This window comes from Urocitellus parryii, chromosome 9 (genome assembly GCF_045843805.1).
Source record: "Urocitellus parryii isolate mUroPar1 chromosome 9, mUroPar1.hap1, whole genome shotgun sequence".
Taxonomy (NCBI): domain Eukaryota; kingdom Metazoa; phylum Chordata; class Mammalia; order Rodentia; family Sciuridae; genus Urocitellus; species Urocitellus parryii.
The window spans coordinates 137,081,943-137,100,550 of NC_135539.1; the positions used below are offsets into that span (position 1 = coordinate 137,081,943).

The following is an 18,608-nucleotide window of genomic DNA, read 5'->3' on the forward strand; positions in this document are numbered from 1 at the left end:
GGTATACAGCAGAGTTTTACAAAACCTTTAAAGAGGAATTAATACCAATACTTTTCAAGCTATTTCAGGAAGTAGAAAAAGAGGGAGAACTTCATTCTACGAGGCCAACATCACCCTGAATCCGAAACCAGACAAAGACACTTCAAAGAAAGAAAACTACAGACCAATATCTCTAATGAACCTAGATGCAAAAATCCTCAATAAAATTCTGGCGAATCGGATACAAAAACATATCAAAAAAATTGTGCACCATGATCAAGTAGGATTCATCCCTGGTATGCAAGGCTGGTTCAACATATGGAAATCAATAAATGTTATTCACCACATCAATAGACTTAAAAATAAGAACCATATGATCATCTCGATAGATGCGGAAAAAGCATTCAACAAAGTACAGCATCCCTTTATGTTCAAAACTCTCGAAAAACTAGGGATAACAGGAACATACCTCAACATTGTAAAAGCAATCTATGCTAAGCCTCAGGCTAGCATCATTCTGAATGGAGAAAAATTGAAGGCATTCCCTCTAAAATCTGGTACAAGACAGGGATGCCCTCTCTCACCACTTCTGTTCAACATAGTTCTCGAAACACTGGCCAGAGCAATTAGACAGACGAAAGAAATTAAAGGCATAAAAATAGGAAAAGAAGAACTTAAATTATCACTATTTGCAGATGACATGATTCTATACCTAGCAGACCCAAAAGGGTCTACAAAGAAACTATTAGAGCTAATAAATGAATTCAGCAAAGTGGCAGGATATAAAATCAACACGCATAAATCAAAGGCATTCCTGTATATCAGCGACAAATCCTCTGAAATGGAAATGAGGACAACCACTCCATTCACAATATCCTCAAAAATAATAAAATACTTGGGAATCAACCTAACAAAAGAGGTGAAAGACTTATTCAATGAAAACTACAGAACCCTAAAGAAAGACATAGAAGAAGACCTTAGAAGATGGAAAAATATACCCTGCTCATGGATAGGCAGAACTAACATCATCAAAATGATGATATTACCAAAAGTTCTCTATAAGTTCAATGCAATGCCAATCAAAATCCCAACAGCATTTCTTGTAGAAATAGATAAAAGAATCATGAAATTCATATGGAAAAACAAAAGACCCAGAATAGCAAAAACAATGCTAAGCAGGACGTGTGAATCAGGCGGGATAGTGATACCAGACTTCAAACTATACTATAGAGCAATAGTAACAAAAACAGCATGGTACTGGTACCAAAACAGGCAGGTGGACCAATGGTACAGAATAGAGGACACAGAAACCAATCCACAAAGTTACAACTATCTTATATTTGATAAAGGGGCTAAAAGCATGCATTGGAGGAAGGATAGCATCTTCAACAAATGGTGCTGGGAAAACTGGAAATCCATATGCAACAAAATGAAACTGAATCCCTTTCTCTCACCATGCACAAAAGTTAACTCAAAATGGATCAAGGAGCTTGATATTAAATCAGAGAAGCGGCATCTGATAGAAGAAAAAGTTGGCTATTATCTACATACTGTGGGGTCGGGCTCCAAATTCCTCAATAGGATACCCATAGCACAAGAGTTAACAACTAGAATCAACAAATGGGACTTACTCAAACTAAAAAGTTTTTTCTCAGCAATAGAAACAATAAGAGAGGTAAACAGGGAGCCTACATCCTGGGAACAAATCTTTACTCCTCACACTTCAGATAGAGCCCTAATATCCAGAGTATACAAAGAACTCAAAAAATTAGACAATAAGATAACAAATAACCCAATCAACAAATGGGCCAAGGACCTGAACAGACACTTGTCAGAGGAGGACATATAATCAATCAATAAGTACATGAAAAAATGCTCACCATCGCTAGCAGTCAGAGAAATGCAAATCAAAACCACCCTAAGATACCATCTCACTCCAGCAAGATTGGCAGCCATTAGGAAGTCCAACAACAACAAGTGCTGGAGAGGATGTGGGGAAAAGGGTACACTTGTTCATTGTTGGTGGGACTGCAAATTGGTGCAGCCAATTTGGAAAGCAGTATGGAGATTTCTTGGAAAGTTGGGAATGGAACCACCATTTGACCCTGCTATTCCCCTTCTCGGTCTATTCCCTAAAGATCTAATAAGAGCACGTTACAGGGACACTGCGACATCGATGTTCATAGCAGCACAATTCACGATAGCAAGATTGTGGAACCAACCTAGATGCCCTTCAATAGATGAATGGATAAAAAAATGTGGCATTTATACACAATGGAGTATTACTCTGCATTAAGAAATGACAAAATCATAGAATTTGGAGGGAAATGGATGGCATTAGAGCAGATTATGCTAAGTGAAGCTAGCCAATCCTTAAAAAACAAATGCCAAATGACTTCATTGATATAAGGGAAGTAACTAAGGACAGGGTAGGGATGAAGAGCTAGAGAAGAAGATTAACATTAAACAGGGATGAGAGGTGGGAGGGAAAGGGAGAGAGAAGGGAAATTGCATGAAAATGGAAGTTGATCCTCAGGGTTATACAAAATTACATATAAGAGGAAAGGAGGGGTAAGAGAAGAATAATACAAGTGGAAGAAATGATTTACAGTAGAGGGGGTAGAGAGAGAAGAGGGGAGGGGAGGGGAGGGGAGGCGGGATAGTAGAGAATAGGATAGACAGCAGAATACATCAGACACTAGAATGGCAATATGTAAATCAATGGAAGTGTAACTGATGTGATACAGCAATCTGTATACGGGGTAAAAATGGGAGTTCATAACCCACTTGAATCAAACTGTGAAATATGATATATTAAGAACTGTGTAATGTTTTGAACTACCAACAATAAAAAAAGAAAGATAAACCATAAAATCCAAAAAATAAAAAAAAATAAAAAAGATCTGCTCCCTCACCAAGCCCACTCCAGTTTTCTCTGTGTGCAGAGTGTGGGGTACTATCAGTATCGCCACCCTACTTATTCTTCAGTTTTCTGGTGTCCCAGAGTTCCCCATGTGACAGTTGGGCCTGGCCCCACCCCATCCCTTCAGAACAAGGCAAGGTCACCATGAACATGCTCCCACTAGGCTGAAGACAAGGTGAGTAGAGCCTTCCACGTGGGGTGGGGGAAGGAAGAAAAGACAGTGTAAGTCTTACAGGGAGTTTCATGATAAGGTGCTGCCTTGCTCAGGATCAAAGGTCACAAGGAAACCTGTGAGTCCAGCAGTAGTATCTGAAGTGAGGGTCTTTGTGCCGATTGCCAGCCCTGCACAGGCTGCAGCCACAAGTTGGCCTGGACCCAGGTGTGTTTGCATGGACAAGGCTCAGAGCGGAGGTTCATTTTGGAGCCGAAAAAAAGCTGTAATAAATTAGCTTAAAGCTCACATTATCCTACGATGGCAAGAGAATTGAAGATTCTCAGAATAAACTTTGAATATATTTACTACAAACACTAATTATAAAGCCAGACAAAGTCTTAATGGAAAGAAAACAAATTCCCATTTCTCGCAGATGCAAGAATGTACACAGATATTAAAGTGTTTACCCTTCTTGGCAAATTGTAGATAGCACAGGTGAAGCATAGGCTTAGCCCCTACTCATTTACATATGTGTACCATGTTATGACTCAGAGCTTAAACATTACCTTGATTATTTTAGTAATTTTTAAAAGTTGTAAATCCATTGTCAAATGTGTGGTAACACATTTGCAGTTCATTAGTTGAGTCTTATTTTTTTCTTCCTATAGGAAGATAACATCAATTGTATCTCAGAAGTTCTTGAGCTATTGTTCAAAAAAATTAAGAACCAAAGTATCTATAACATCTGCAGGACATGCCCTGGTGCTTCTCCTTCCAGCCCAGCCTGATTTGCCCAGCCTAACTTTTGAAGTATTTCCAGCTCTATCTTGCTTTTTTATTTCCATTTCTTTTCTCCCATGTCCCTCTTTTTTTCTTTTCATCGTCTACTTGAAGCCACTGTAGCACTTGGATTTCTCATTGGGTCGAGAGTGACATGATTTGAAACACACAGACAGGGCTTTGACTGGGGGAGGGAAGTGTGTATGTGTGTGTATGTGTGTGTGTGTGTGTGTGTGTGTGTGTTTTATTATTTCATGAAATTTCTGTTTTGATGTGTGTGTTTCTTTTATTGGCAGAGGAATAGATTCTCCGCCATCTGCTAATTGAAGACCTGTACCTCCCACAGTATGTGCCAGTTCCAGTCTTCCTGGTCTCTCTGTTCTTTTTCTGAAGTACAGGAGGTAGCCACAGATAGGAGCCATCAGCCACTGGTAAGAAATGTGGCCGAGCTGACCTGTTAAACATACCAGAAGAATGCCAGGCCAGCAAGTTATTTCACAAGGGGTGTTAAGCTCCTGGAAGACATGTTGGTGCTGATGGTGGTGACAGTGATGATGGTGGTGGGGGTGGTGGTGGCAGTGGAAAACAGCAGAAGTTACTGCTGGACTAAAACTGAATATGGCCAGAAATTGTGCTCAGTTCTTGTATCTATTATCTCATTTAATCTTAAACAAAAAACCTGTAAGTGCTCCTATTAGCTCTCCTTTGTAAATAAGAATAGTAATGTTCACTACAGATCAGTAACTTGTTCAAGTCAAAGAGCTAAGAAATAGCAGAATTGGAATTCAGATTGAGATCTCACCAAGCCCAGAGCCTGTCTGATTACTAAGCCAGGAGATAAATCTTAGACTGAGTCAGCAGTTTGACTGAACTGCCTTCTTCAGAAATTAGAGGGAAATACTTGATTTTTAAGCTCAATTCTACAACTCTCAAATATTTTTCCTAACTTTCTATCTTCAGAGGAGACATAGATCTAAGTCCTCTTGGGTGTGAACAGAGAATGATGGACCAAAACCTATCTAGAAAGGAGAATAGAACTTTGGCTGCCCATTCAGACTGGGAGCTCTCCGAGAGTCACTCTAAGATCACCTTCAGCGTTTCCTACTAACTTCATGCCTGGGTGGTATTTGTGTTATAATGATCCCGGCCTTTTTTTTTTTTTTCTAGTGATAATAAGTTGGCTATATATCATTTCTCTCCATCGTGTGGGAGCAAAGTGTTAGTTCTTCTCATTAGCTGTGCTGTTACAGAAAATAAAATACAGACTTTTTGAGCTAGAGAACACTCAGACTTTATCTTACGAATGTGGAAAAGGAGGCTGACAGAAATGAAATGATTTCAAGATTAAAAGCCATGTTAGCCAAGAGCACAGGCTCTGGAGTTAGAGTGGTTTTAGCCACAGCCTCACCATTAATTGGCTGACCAATCAACAGGGGGTCATAATCACATCTGAGTTTCAGTATCCTCATCGGTAATAGGGGATAATCATATACTAAAATGGATTATAATATGCCAAATTATATATTATTGTGTCACAATAGATTATATTAGTGCTAAAATGTATTATTGTCATGAGAAATGAATGGGGTTATATATGCAAAATACTTGGCATATGGTGAATGGTGGTGAGGCATCCACTAATGCAGGGCCAGGCTTGGGCTTTCTGACTCGACGACAATGACCTTGCTGTGGGTTAGCTAGGGGTCTAGTGTGCACACCCAACTCCAGACCAGCCCTGGTTCTGCCCCAAGTCAGAGCATTCACCAACCAAGAATGAGATCAACAGAAAACACAGCGTGAGGCCTCCCTATCTCAGTTTTGATCTGAAGATGTGTTATAGAAGGTAAGTAGAGGTATGTGCTTTGGGAAGGTCATACTGTGGGTAACATCAGAAAAGATGGCTACGTCCAATTACGTTCAAGCAGCTCTGTCTACTCCAGCACCTTGCAGATGACATTTCAAATGGCATGTTGAAGGAGAGGTTGCCTGAACAAAGCTGGGTGGCTGGAATAGTTTAGAAGTTAAATTCTCAGCCTTGATGAGGTTAACTTAAACTGTACACGTACAGATAACATGTCATAAGAAAGAGGCCACTGTGGCCAGGAAAGATAAGGGAGAATAGGAGATGGTGCTTTTGATAACATATAAAAGTCAAACACATTTATGTTAGCTTTCTAGGAAGTCAGGCTAATGAAAGAACAAAGGAGTGATTAATGAAAACCTGTATGTGGAAGTTAATTGTCCAAGGGGAAAAGGAGGTTTGAGTGTGTTATGTGCTGCCAAGAGGAAGGTGTACCTGCGACTATAGACCCTTCACAGGCTCTTTGCAATTCTGTCCTTATCTTTGTTATCTTCAAAAATAAATCATTCCCAAAGTGACATGGAAAAATCTGCCAAGCAAAAGAACCCTTACACTAATTTTGGGAAGAGAAATTTTTTACTTTATTCATTTATTGGTTAGGAAGTCCAAAATCTCACCACAATAACGTCTGAGCAGGTACAGAAGTTTCCACTAGACCGGGGCTTCTCTACCCTGGCTGTGCACTGGAGTGACATGGGGGGCTTTTCAAAACACTGACTCCTGGTTCCACCCCTGGAGACACTGATATACTGATGTCCCTGAACTTGGGATGGGTTAAACCCAATAAGCCCTTTATAAACTAATTATATATATATATATATATATATATATATATATATATATATATATATATATCTCCACATAGCACTCAGGTTCCAGACAGTCACCCTCCTGGGCTCTGGTCATAGGGCTGACAGGAAGCCACGGTGCCTACCACAGACTGCTAAGTCAAAATTCAAAACTTGAAGTACAGTTTCTAATGAATGCCCATCACTTTTGCACCACAGAAAAGTCAAGAAATCATAAAGTGGAACCACTATAAGCCAGGGCCCTCTGTTGGCTGGGGCATGAGCTGGACAGCAGGATTTTAAGATGTCCCTGGGTGATCCTCATGTGCAGCCAAGTGTGAGGACGGCTGATGTAGTGAACTGAGAGCACTGGCCTTCCTCTGTTATTATTAGCTTGTGCTCATCAAGTGTAAATGTCTATGGGTAAATAAAATTAAAACTGTCTTTGGAGAAATGACCATTCCTTTTCTGATACTGCAAAAATTACTAGAAGAAAAGCATATGCATAAAATTTTAAAGTTTTCTTTCTCATTAAAGCACCTGAAATAAAGATCTCTACCAACTCAGATGAGAATGTGTCTCTTTCTTTTACCATCAGTTTGAAATTAACTTTCACATCAAAATCCTACCCTGGGTTTTCTTATGAATGCAGTGCTTTCCTCCATCCACACAGTATTTCCTGAGTTCCAACCTGTGAGCACACTGAGTATTGGACGCATAATGTGAAGCAAAATATTCATGGTCTATTGGAGAATGTGAAGGAGCAACAGGAACACTGGCAGTCAGGGGGTGGTTGATGTCACTGAGGAAGATCTGTTTGCTGTGCAAGTACACAGAGGAGCTGTTCCTACAGTCTGGGGCATCTGGTAGGCTCCTGGACAAAAATCATACCTATGCTAAACACAGGACAGTAGAATTGGGGGGGAAAAGGTCACTACTGGGAAGAGCTCTGGGCAGAAAGAAGAGCTTGTGGGTTGGCCCCGAGGCATGCTCCATAAAGCTTCTCAAAAGGAGCAAAAGAAGTTCAGTAGCTGTGAAGCCCAAGGTCCAGAAGGAGTGTGTGGGACTGGAAAGAAGTGACCCCAGGGAAGCAGTGAGAGCTAAGAGAGGTAAGCAAGGCCCACACAGATCACACACGACAGGAAGCCATTTCCTTTTAAGCTGTTTTCCCTGTCTAAATGGAATGGCAGAGAGGACGCTTATTCGGTTTTAAGTGAGCAATACCATAATTGAATTTGAGTTTTTTGGAAGACATTATTATTTTCCTTCAAATATCACATCAGAAGTGAAAAATGATAGTGGTCCATTATAGAGAAGTGGCAGCAGGGATAGGGAACTAGGGATATATGTGAGTCAGTAAGATAATGACACTCGGTCAGAGTTCATGACTGATGAGGGTGAGAGACACCGAAGAATCAGGTGACAGGCCCCAGGGCTCCTGTCAGCCTCGTGGAATACAGATGTGGAGATTTGCAAGAAATTATTAGACAGGCATCATTATCCAAAGTACATGTATAAAGACATGAATTGGGTGTCAACCTACTTTATATACAAACAGAGACATGAAAAATCGTGGTATATATGTGTAATAAGAATTGTAATAAAAAAAACAAGTATACGTATAAAGACATGAATTGGTGTGAGCATACTTTATACAAAGATATGAAAAACTGTGCTCTATATGGGTAATAAATACATTCAGCTGTCATGTATTTTAAAAAATAAAATCAATAAAAATAAAAAATAAAGAAAATGAAAAAAAAGAAATTATTAAGTGGTCTGTTTTATGTAGTTAAGAATTTGGAGAGACAGCTGGGATGTCCCAGTGGCCACATCTGCAGGCATTTGGCCTTACAGCCCTCAGAGCTTCAAAGGTAAGAATCTATGGTGGCAGGTAAGCATTTAGAAATCTTCAGTATGTGAACCACAATCCGTCTCTCAAAATTACTTACGTCAAGACAGAAAAGAGAACTCAGAGAAGCATCAAAATGGAAGATATGGGCATGGGGGGGAAGCCAGGTAAAGAAATTGACAAGAGACGGAGAGGAAGAAGGGGAATTGGGTATGAGATGGAAAGGCTGAAGGAGGGTGTGGCCCACAATGGTCTTACAAGAGCCTGCCTCTGTGTATTTTTCTTTTAAAATGAAATGAACAAGGGGACTTGGGCTGTGGCTCAGTGGTAGAATGCTTGCCTTGCAGGTGTGGGGCCCTGGGTTCGATCCTCAGCTCCACATGAAAGTAAACAAAGATATTGTGTCCATCTACAACTAAAAAAAGTATTAAAAAAATGAAACAAACAAGAAGTAAGACCTGGCATAGTATATGCAGTGAACTTCAGGGTTGTACAAAATGCTTTCAATACATTACCCAACTTTCAGTCTCAAAACAGTGCTGTTTCCTTCATATGATGAATATGAAAACTAAGACCCAACACAGATGTTGACTCTGCTGCTCGGAGTCACGCCAACCATCAAGTAATAGGGCTTTTCTCCACACTACATTGTACAAATGCATAAAATTAGCATGTCCCTGCTCTCTGGGGATTGATGCCCTGCCTGCTTTTCTCCATTTCTTCTCTTCATGCATGCAAGTCCCAGGAAGAACTTAGGGCCCCATTTGTACAATGTTGGGCTTTTCCCACATGGGAGAAACAAGGCCAGCACAGTGTGTTGGGTAAACACAAGTGGCAAGGGACAGTGATTTACACCCGACTTGCAAACTTCTGATTACCAATTCGTTGCCTGCTATGTAAACAGGTGTAAACTAAGATTTAATCAGTTTACACAGCACAGTAAATAATTTAATCTCTCCTTAGCACAGTGCTGGCGAATGTAAATGTTTAAGCCAACACTGATGCTGATGTTGCGATGAAAGTGTCCAGTTTCACAGCCAGAAAAGCTGAGTCCACATATGGCCTTCAAGTGCCCCTGACTGGAGACAGGCAGAACAACCAGAGCTCTGGGTGAAACCTCATTTTCGCCAACATAGAGCTCAGCTATTGGCCCAGAAAGCTGGCAATCACCTCTTGACCCTCAATTCCTCCTGTCCTGAGACATTATGGACCCCTAGATCATTCTTCACAGCACTGCTCTGCAGAGATCCCAGGGACTGCTACTATGTAAACAGGCAGGCAAGAAGAGATGGGGAGAAGCCGCAGCCTCAGGCTCTCTGTAATACCATTCTCACTGGAGACTCCCTGGGTGCTTCCTGCCTGGCAAGGTGTGCCTATGCAAATGGCACCTAGATCCTAGGAAAATCACCTGCAGATGTGCTCTCGGTTGTCAAAAACTATTCACTGCACCTGCTGGAGTCCCCTGCTGCAGAGGGTGCCACTTCCTATGAATTTTTCATCAGTGTGGCTTGTGTTCCAGTCAGCCTGGCTCTTCACCTGATGGACAGGTAGGGAGGATGCCTGCTCTCTCCAATTTGAGCCTGAGCTTTTTCCTGGAGTGGAAGGCCCTGGGAAAGGCCAGGGCTCCACAGGCCCCAGACTAAAATGGTAGTCCCATGGGAACCAGGCAGTAAGATAGTAAGAATCCTGATTTTCTTCTGTCCCCTTAGAGAAGTCAAGTTCACAAGTCAAGTTTGCATCTCCTGGCATTGTTGGTATGGTATGGCTGGGCTTTGTTAGTTCTTGAAACAAACAAACAAACAAACAAAAACACCATGAGGTCTGGGGTTGTGGCTTGCATGCGTGAGGCACTGGGTTCAATCCTCAGCACACATAAAATAAATAAATAAAATAAAGGTATTGTGTCCATCTACAACTTGAAAGAAAAAAAAAAAACTGTGGTCAGGCTTTGAATTAAATCCTGGGTAAGAAATAGATTTAATTTCTTCCTGTGCTTATATTATGAATGATAGAGAAAGAATACCTATTACTTCCTAAATACAAGGAGTTTCTTTTCTCTGAAAGCTTTTTGTTGTTGCTTATTTTTTTATTTGTTCAGAAAAAGCCTCTTTTTCTGAAACTGTTGAGTAGGTGGCTCAAGCTGGCCCAGTGTGATACTCATTATCTCAATCCTCAATGCATCACTCTGATGTGGGTGCTATACAACATTTACAAAGGTGATCAAGACCCAAAGAGTTAGGTAACTCACCTGAAGTTCCTCAGCTGGTAAAGAAGAGATGGGGATCTGAACCTCAGCATGACTCTTAAAGCTCTTCTTTTAAAATTATGCCTTAAAGCTTTGTTCTTTCTTATCCCCCAGGCCTGTAGAGGAGGGCCCCCTGGCTATGGCTCCAGGAGTAAGCACCCATAAGGTTCAGGGAGGAGAAAATGGAAATAGCAATAACAGCAATAATAACAGCTAAAATGTGTTGCTTGTTTGTTTTAAAAATAAGCTCCCTGTTTTCTTTTACATGCACTAATTCAATTCATCTCTATATCAGCTTTATCAGATAGCCTTCATCATCATCTTCATTTTATAGATGAGAAAACTAAGTTAGAGGAAGAATCTTCTGACCATTATGCATCTGGTAAGAGTCTGGATGGGGACCAGGCCAGGCAGTCCCCCTGCCCCTCAGTTGTAAGTTGACTGATAGAGGCAGTGCAACAGGTGACATGCATGACAGGAGGGCCCCAACACGTGATTGCAAGGAAAATGGCAACTAGGACAGACATTCTTCAAAAAGCACCTGGATGAGACTGGAGTCTCCTACGGAGAGAATATCTGTGAAGAAAACCCAGAAGGTCACCTGCCTTTGTGACTGGAGAACATTCCTGTTCAGGGGAGGAGGGACTGTACAGAGACCAAACAGGGCCAACAGTTGGCAGCCAGGGGACTCTCTGTGATTTCCAAAGGAAAGTTCTGGGATTGACACATGGGGAAGAGGAACAGGGAGGGAGGGCAGGTAAGCCTGAAGGCCCCGGCACTGCCACTTACTTCCTGGCTTTCCTCTCCACACCCCCTTCCACGTAGTAGCCGGGTTTGCACTCGTATCTGCAGATGCTGCCCACGTCGTGGCTGCCCTGGAGGCAGTGAGGCAGCAGCAGGTTGGCATTGGGAATAACAGGGGGAGCCTCACATTCCAGCTTGCAGTGGACTTCGGGGAGAGACCAGAGTCCATCTTCAAGGCAGGTCAGCCACGGGCTGAGTCCTGGTTCCAGGAAAGAGAAGCATAGGGTGCTTAGAATGGAGAGTCCAAGAAGATGGTAATAGCAGAGAGAATGAAAACCCACCAACGTATTACATTATTCAACAGACACAGTATTCCTTGGGGAGTGGCATTTCTTGTTACCATAGGACAAAGAACCAGTGTGGTCTCTTATATAGAACAGAGGTCACATAAACATTTGAACGAAAGAAAAGCTATCAACCAACTCCTGACTTCCCTCCCTACTTAGAGACTATAAAAAAACAGCAATGACAACATGAAAATCATGCTCGATGACATTTTTACAGTGGCTATCAATGCCAGGCACTGATTTAAGCCTTTTACATTTGTTAGCTTGTGTAAACTTCAAACCTCAAATGACCCTATGAAATAGTCTGTTGTTATTACTTCTTGTGCAGATGAGGAAAGTGGGGTTCAATAACTGGCCCAAGCTTAAAGGGGCAGAGTTAGGGTTTGAATCCAAGCAGTTTGGATGCAGGGTTCTATACTGAAACACACTGCTCAGGCCTCTGTGTCATTCTGCTTTTCCGGTGCAATCCATGGCTAAGTAACATCCCCAGCCCACCAGAGACGGACAACATCTGCATCTCGCAGAGGAGGGCCTGAGGTCTGCATTCGTCACAAATAATGGCTAGACATGCCAAAGAAGCCCGGTGAGGTAAAGAGCAAGGCACAGGGTCAGTGAGAGCAGGTTCCATCCCACCTTTATCTCTAATTAGTGGTATAGTCAGGGAAAAGTGACATAACTGTGTTTGTCTCATCTAGAAAATAGAACAAAACCCAAATCCATAGAATAGCTGCAAATTTTAACTTTGAACAAAGGACTAAGAAAGGAGGTGCCCTTTGGGACTTTTTCTGTTATCAGGAGGGGGTGTCACCATGGAGCAAATGGGAAGGGTGTGGGGATAAAGCAGAGAGCCTCAAGCTACCCCAAAGAGTGAGGGACCAAGGAGAACTTGCTCACAGCTGCTGGTTGACCAGGCAGTACCTTGGAGCTTGGCTGGTGGGACACAAGAGATGGAGCAGCGTCTCAGGAAATGGGTGCCCTCTGGGCAGGAGAAGGTGGCATAGTTCACCAAAGATGAGTCAGGAGTGCCACAGTCGAGGGGTGCACAGCTCACATCCTGGCTCCAGTGCCCAGAGGAACATGTGAGCAGAATCTCCTTCTATAAACAGAGATTTTGTTTCAGCAAATTTCCAGTGGTCATTTGTCCAAACATTTAAAACAGGTAAAACTCTTCTGCCTTGCTCCCTGTTTCTGCCTCACTGTTTTTAATGTGATGCTGACAGGAGCCTGTTGCATATCAGAGGACCATGAAGTAGCAATGCTCCTCCAGGCCATCGTGATTGCTATCTCCCCTTAATTTGCCAGATCTGTTCTCTGCCTCAGGGACACTGACCAGGAACACTGGCCCCTGTGGACTTCCTGCCTCTGACTTGTGCTTGGTTCTTCCCTAGTATGCAGTGGCTGAAGGGTGGAGAGGGAGAGAGGAGAGGAAGCCTCATGTTTAATCCTCCTGCTCCCTCTGACAGAGGGGGTTGCCCATCCCCCTTCATACAGCTTCTGCTCCTTTTCCCTATGGATTCTGTTGATCCCTGCATAACCTTTTAGGCCTAAGAGTGACAGCTGAGCCCCTTTATCCTGGGAAACTGCACCATTTCCTATGGCCTCCCTGTATCCAGCATTAAATTCTCTCGAAAATCCCACTTTCGAGCATATCAACTGATTCCTTTTGGCATACTTATTAATAAACCAACTGAAATTATTACTGAAAATAACTACCTCCCCTGAGAATGGTGCATAGTATCTAAAAAGAGCTGACAGTCAAAGCACACAAGGTACCTTGTGGTTAACTGGAGAGTCCAGTCATTTCCTGGGGGCTGCTGCTTCATGAATAAATATGAGTGAGTGCCCACAAGGGCCCAGGCCTGTACTAAACTAGATGATATCAAGGAGCTAAAAATCCACTGGGGGAGCAGATTGTATGTTAAAACAGTGGCTAAGAAAGTGTCTAAAGGAGGAAGAATGGAAAGGAGGAGAAAAGGAACAAAGAAGTCAGAAAGGAAGTAAAGAAGAAAAATGCTAAGGATTTTGTTGTTGTTGTTGTTATAAAATACCCGCTACCTACTTCTATATTGATTGGAGAAAATATGATATAAAGAATGCAAATAATAAAATAAAAGAACTAGAAACCTGGAGTTCAGAGGAAGAAAACAAACATGTGAAAGTGATGCCAAATCATATGGTACTGTGTCGGGTGGAGTGGGCAGCACACAGGGGCTGGAGGTGGGGCTGCCAGCCTTGGCAGGGAGGGACAGGCTGGGAAGTTCCCCAGAGGAAGCAGCACAGAGACTGGCCTTGACAGATGATAGAACTTTGAAGCAACTGGGGATGGGGGGTATTGGTAGAGAAGTGGGTATTGGGGGAGAAGAAGGTTTCCACAGCGGGGGGATGGAGTGAACATGAACCTGGCTTATTTGGAAAAATCACAGCCAACAGTCACTCAGGAAACTGGGTTAGAGGTCAGAGACAGAGAGGGGAGTTTATATGTCTTAGCCAGCCAAGAGACTACAGTGGCACCAAAACCAAAGGTCAAATATGTGCCAAAGGTACCTGTCACCCCAACATCACCTCCTGGCTAGCTGCTCCTCCCTGTACCCCAACGTTTTCCTGTTGCCTGCTTGAAGAACCCAACTCAAAGCCAGACACATTTTTCTGGTTAGCTTCAGTTCTTGTGTCAACAAAGACCAAACATCCCCACTGTCTTGTGATCAGGAGCTGGGATTGTGTAATTCCCTTCTTTGGGGCAGCCTCAGGTGACAGGCGCTCTGTTGCTCACTCCACCCAGTGGCTGGCAAAGGCTGAGCTCCCAGCTTCCCCTCCCAGTCAGGTTCTGCCCCTACTCACTTAGCCAAGAAATCTGGCTCAAACCACAAGAAGCCACTAATCATTTAAAGAATGCTCTCAAACATTGCATCTATTGCCTGGGTTTTCCCTGGCTTTGTACATTTTGCCTTGGATGGGTTCCTAATTTGTGTGTACCTCAAATAGTGGCTTTTCTTCTCTCTCCTTCTTTATCTACTACACAAGTGTATTCACTACCTACCTTTTTCCATTCTTTTAAATTATATCTTAATTTTATAGCTTTGCCTGAGTGGAGATGAATTAAGAACAGGTGACAAGTGCTCTGCCTTTCAACCAAAGCATCCGGGACCGTGAAGTTGGTACCTCAAGGTTCATTAAAATTGTTTCTCTCTAGGCAGAACCTGAACCCTTTGTAACTCAAGATTGTGTCTTTAAATTCTGATGCTCTTTAAGCAAGTGAAATGCTACTACATGCTCACGACCAGCTAAGCAATCAAATGGCACAAAATGAAAACCACTCCAATCTTCCAAACCATTGATATCTAACAATCACATTTCTACTCTTTTCTTGTGATAATAACATCTTTCCTCAAGCACCATCATCCTTTGGTTCTGTTTGAGCATGAACCTGGAAGGTTCCAAAGGATGATCATGATCTCTATCATGACCAAAACATGGCCATGTTTTCTACAGGTCTTTTCTATAGTTTTATAAACCCTCTGAAGGAAGGATGGAGAGCTAACTAACCTCTTAGTTGGGAATTCATTACCATGCTTGAAATAATGGCAGCTGAACACTAGAGTGCTATATGCCAATCATTTTACTAGAAGCTTTTAAATGATTTTCAGCCAGTCATTATAATGACTCAAAGAGATGAGTACTTTTTGTTCCAATGATTTTACAAATGTGGAAACAAGCTTAAAGAGATTAGTTTTATTTTGTTTGCTTTTATCCAAAGTTACATACCTAATACAGAGTGGAGCTGAAATTTCATTCAGATCTGTCCCTGGAGCCTGCTCTTAACCAATGTATTCCACTACCTCCAAACTACCTTGCAATCCTGGAACTGGTGCTGAAGAGACTTGGAATGGGGCTTGTAGAAACGTAGGAAATTCACCCAAATCCAGCACCATGGTGGAATCTCTGCCTCAGTAACAGATTTGATGCTTTGGGGAGGAGCAGGCTGTAAGGGTCCATCCTCTGGTAAGGAGGGCTGGGGCAGGTAGGGGATAATGTACCATAGACAAGCCACTTACAACCAAGATCACCCAACGGACAACTCTCCCCTATGGCATTCTCATCTCTAAGGCAAAAGCAGGGAAAATAATTTCTGTCAGGAAGATAGAAACCAGAGAGAAGAACAGAAACCAGAGAGAAGAACAGAAAAAGTATTAATACCCACTGCCCACCTACAGAGTAAGTGTGCATCCCAGTTCATGAAAGCTATGCACACTCTTCCATACCTCCTTTCCATTAAGACATGCTTCTCTTTGCTTTTTAGAGCCCCACGTTCTCCTTTCAAATGATTCACAAACACCTACCCTTCCCTCATCCAGCCAGGGAGAAAAATATGAATAGCTTCCTGCCCCAGGACCCCTGGCTCCATCACTTACTGTGGCTCTCAACTCACCTGAATGGGCCTGAGGTACTGCCCGCTGCTGGTCTGAAGGGCAAACCCCTTTTGACAGGTGATAGCACACTTCATGTGACCTGGGCCACTAGAGGTACAGTTCACCACATCCACGTGATCAAGCAGTAATGGTGCACAGCTGCCCTGCTCCCCACAGGGCCGATGGACGCAGCTGGGGATGACAGAAACAGAAGCATCTTAGCACTGGCTCAGAAGCCATAGGCAGCAGCAATGACTCCACAGCCCACTCTGGGAAAGCCTCCTAGACCAGAGAGAAGAATTGTTTCTCAAAACCTACACTTCATACACCATTTTCTTCTGAATTATTTTAGAATCAAGGGGCATTAGAAATAAACAAGGATAGTCAACAAGTAACAGTTAAACGACTTTCTATGGCCCTTCCAGAAGAATCAAATGGAATGGGATAAAGAGGACAATGGATCTCAAGAGCTTTGGAAATGTGGTAAATGAATAGAAGAGGGTGGTACTCAAATTACTGATCAAACAGTACTTTTGATTCCCAAACCATCACAACAAACTCAGGGAAAGCTTACAAGTGAATCCTGGAGACCCCTGGAGGTCAGGCATGGACCTTCCAGATGCCTGATCACAAGGAGGTCCAAGGGGGCCCTATATGAAGGGCCTGGGTATTTGAGATGACAGAAAACACAATGTCTGTTTAATTATTGGTATGAAAATATTTTGATACAGGCTCAGTTACAGAAGTACACACCACGGAATATCAGCATAGGCTGATCGTACAGTGGCCCGTTAACAGGAAGAGGAAATACACTCACTGGATACCTCTCATATATCTGACATTGTGTTAGGTACTTTCAGAGACATCCTCTCAGCAGAGATCTGCTTCCTGAATCGCTAGGGCCAACCAATCAGGAATAGGAGGTTGTATAAATTACCCAAGGCTCAAGAAGACCCAGCCTGAGCCTAGACCCAGACAGCTGCAAGGACACAATGGAGCAAGAAGAGTGCCGCCTGCCTGCCATGGAAAAACAATATGAGTGTTAGCACTAGACCAAAGGGCTCAGATCCTGGCTCCATCATTTACTATATGTGTGACTGAAGTGAGTTATTCATTCCCTAGTGTTTCACTCCTTCTATATGGGACAATAATGGTCCATATCTCATAAGGTCTTTTGTTTGTTTTGGTACCAGAGATTGAACCCATGGGCACTTAATTACTGAGCCACATCCCCTGCCCTTCTGTTTTCATTTTTGTTTGTTTGTTTATTTGGTTTTTGAGAGAGGGTTTCAGTAAGAGGCTTAGGGCCTCACTAAGTTGCTGAAGCTGGTCTCAAACTTTAGATCCTTGTGCCTCAGCCTCACCAGTCACTAGGATTATAGGTGTGCACCACCACACCCAACTTCTCACAGATTCTTATTGTTTCCAGGTTACTTCCCTCTACTGTTCTACTGCCAGTGGCCGGCGCCATACCCTCAGTGTTGTGTTTTGCTGTTGGCCATTCTACCTTTTAGTCCTCCCACTTCTATTTGTTGAGCTTTCTAGAAAGCCTTCCTTTTCAAAAAAAAAAAAAAAGAAAGAAAGAAAGAAAAAAAAAAAGAAAACCCTCCAGATATCTTCATTTAAACCTCTCAGTGAAATTATGGCAATAACTACTTTGTAACATTTCTTTTCATCTATTTTGTATTATGTATGTATTTTCTTGTTTATAAATTTGTTAATTAATTAATTAATTCAATCTCTTATCTACAAGGCAATTAGTATCTGAATGTCTCCTAAATACTAAGTCTTCCAAGTAGAGCTTGCTAGAGAGAAACACTCCCTCTTATCCACTTTTATGTTCATCTAGGCTTGGCTGCAGTAGACCCAGTAAGTTTGCTAAGTTAAATATGTTAGTATTACAGATAGCAAAGTAAGTCAATGCCTGTCAAGAAGTATTGAATTACATAGTAAGAGACGGGATCTGAAATACAAAATATTACCCAACAATGTGTCAACCATATTGCCCCATTTAATCACTCGTTATTAAACATCTACTAGCACTTGCTCTTTGCAAGACACAGGTCTCTGTGCTGCTGGATTAATAAGAACCTTGCCCTTAAGGAACTCATGGCCCAGCAGGGAGCACATTTTTTTTTTGCATGTGTTACCAGTGGTGCTAATTATTAGCCAAAATGACTGCTGTGAACCTCTTCACCATTAATGGGCTCTGTTTGCCCTTGTATTGTGTTAGAGGTCAATGAGTTTACCAAAGAGCTAGGTAATGCAATAAGAAAGCAGGAAATAAAATGTCATTGAGTATGCACACAATATCTTGGATAATTGAGAGTTGATTTTAAAAAAGCACTAGCCCCAAAAGGGTGGATTTGATCTAACTTTGAAAAATTTGCTGTTCTTGATCTTATACTTTTGGGATTTAAATCACATGTGATTTCTGTGACCTTCTCATTTTTTTAATTCATGTGTGTTAGTATGAGCTGGAGGAAGTAGAGGTGGGTGATGTGAAGGAAGCTGTTTTACTCCTTTATG

At 42.2% G+C, this 18,608-nt stretch overlaps 1 protein-coding gene across 1 annotated transcript in view; it reads right to left on the bottom strand.

The window, feature by feature from the left end:
- Positions 1–18,608, bottom strand: part of Pappa2 (pappalysin 2) — a 240,625-nt gene that overhangs the window by 60,070 nt on the left and 161,947 nt on the right. Inside the window, exons 14-16 of the mRNA XM_026388519.2 lie at positions 16,100–16,271; positions 12,592–12,769; positions 11,372–11,585 (exon numbers count right to left, since the gene is read on the bottom strand). Coding sequence (XP_026244304.2) covers positions 11,372–11,585; positions 12,592–12,769; positions 16,100–16,271 — 564 coding nt within the window. The remainder of the gene's footprint in view (positions 1–11,371; positions 11,586–12,591; positions 12,770–16,099; positions 16,272–18,608) is intronic.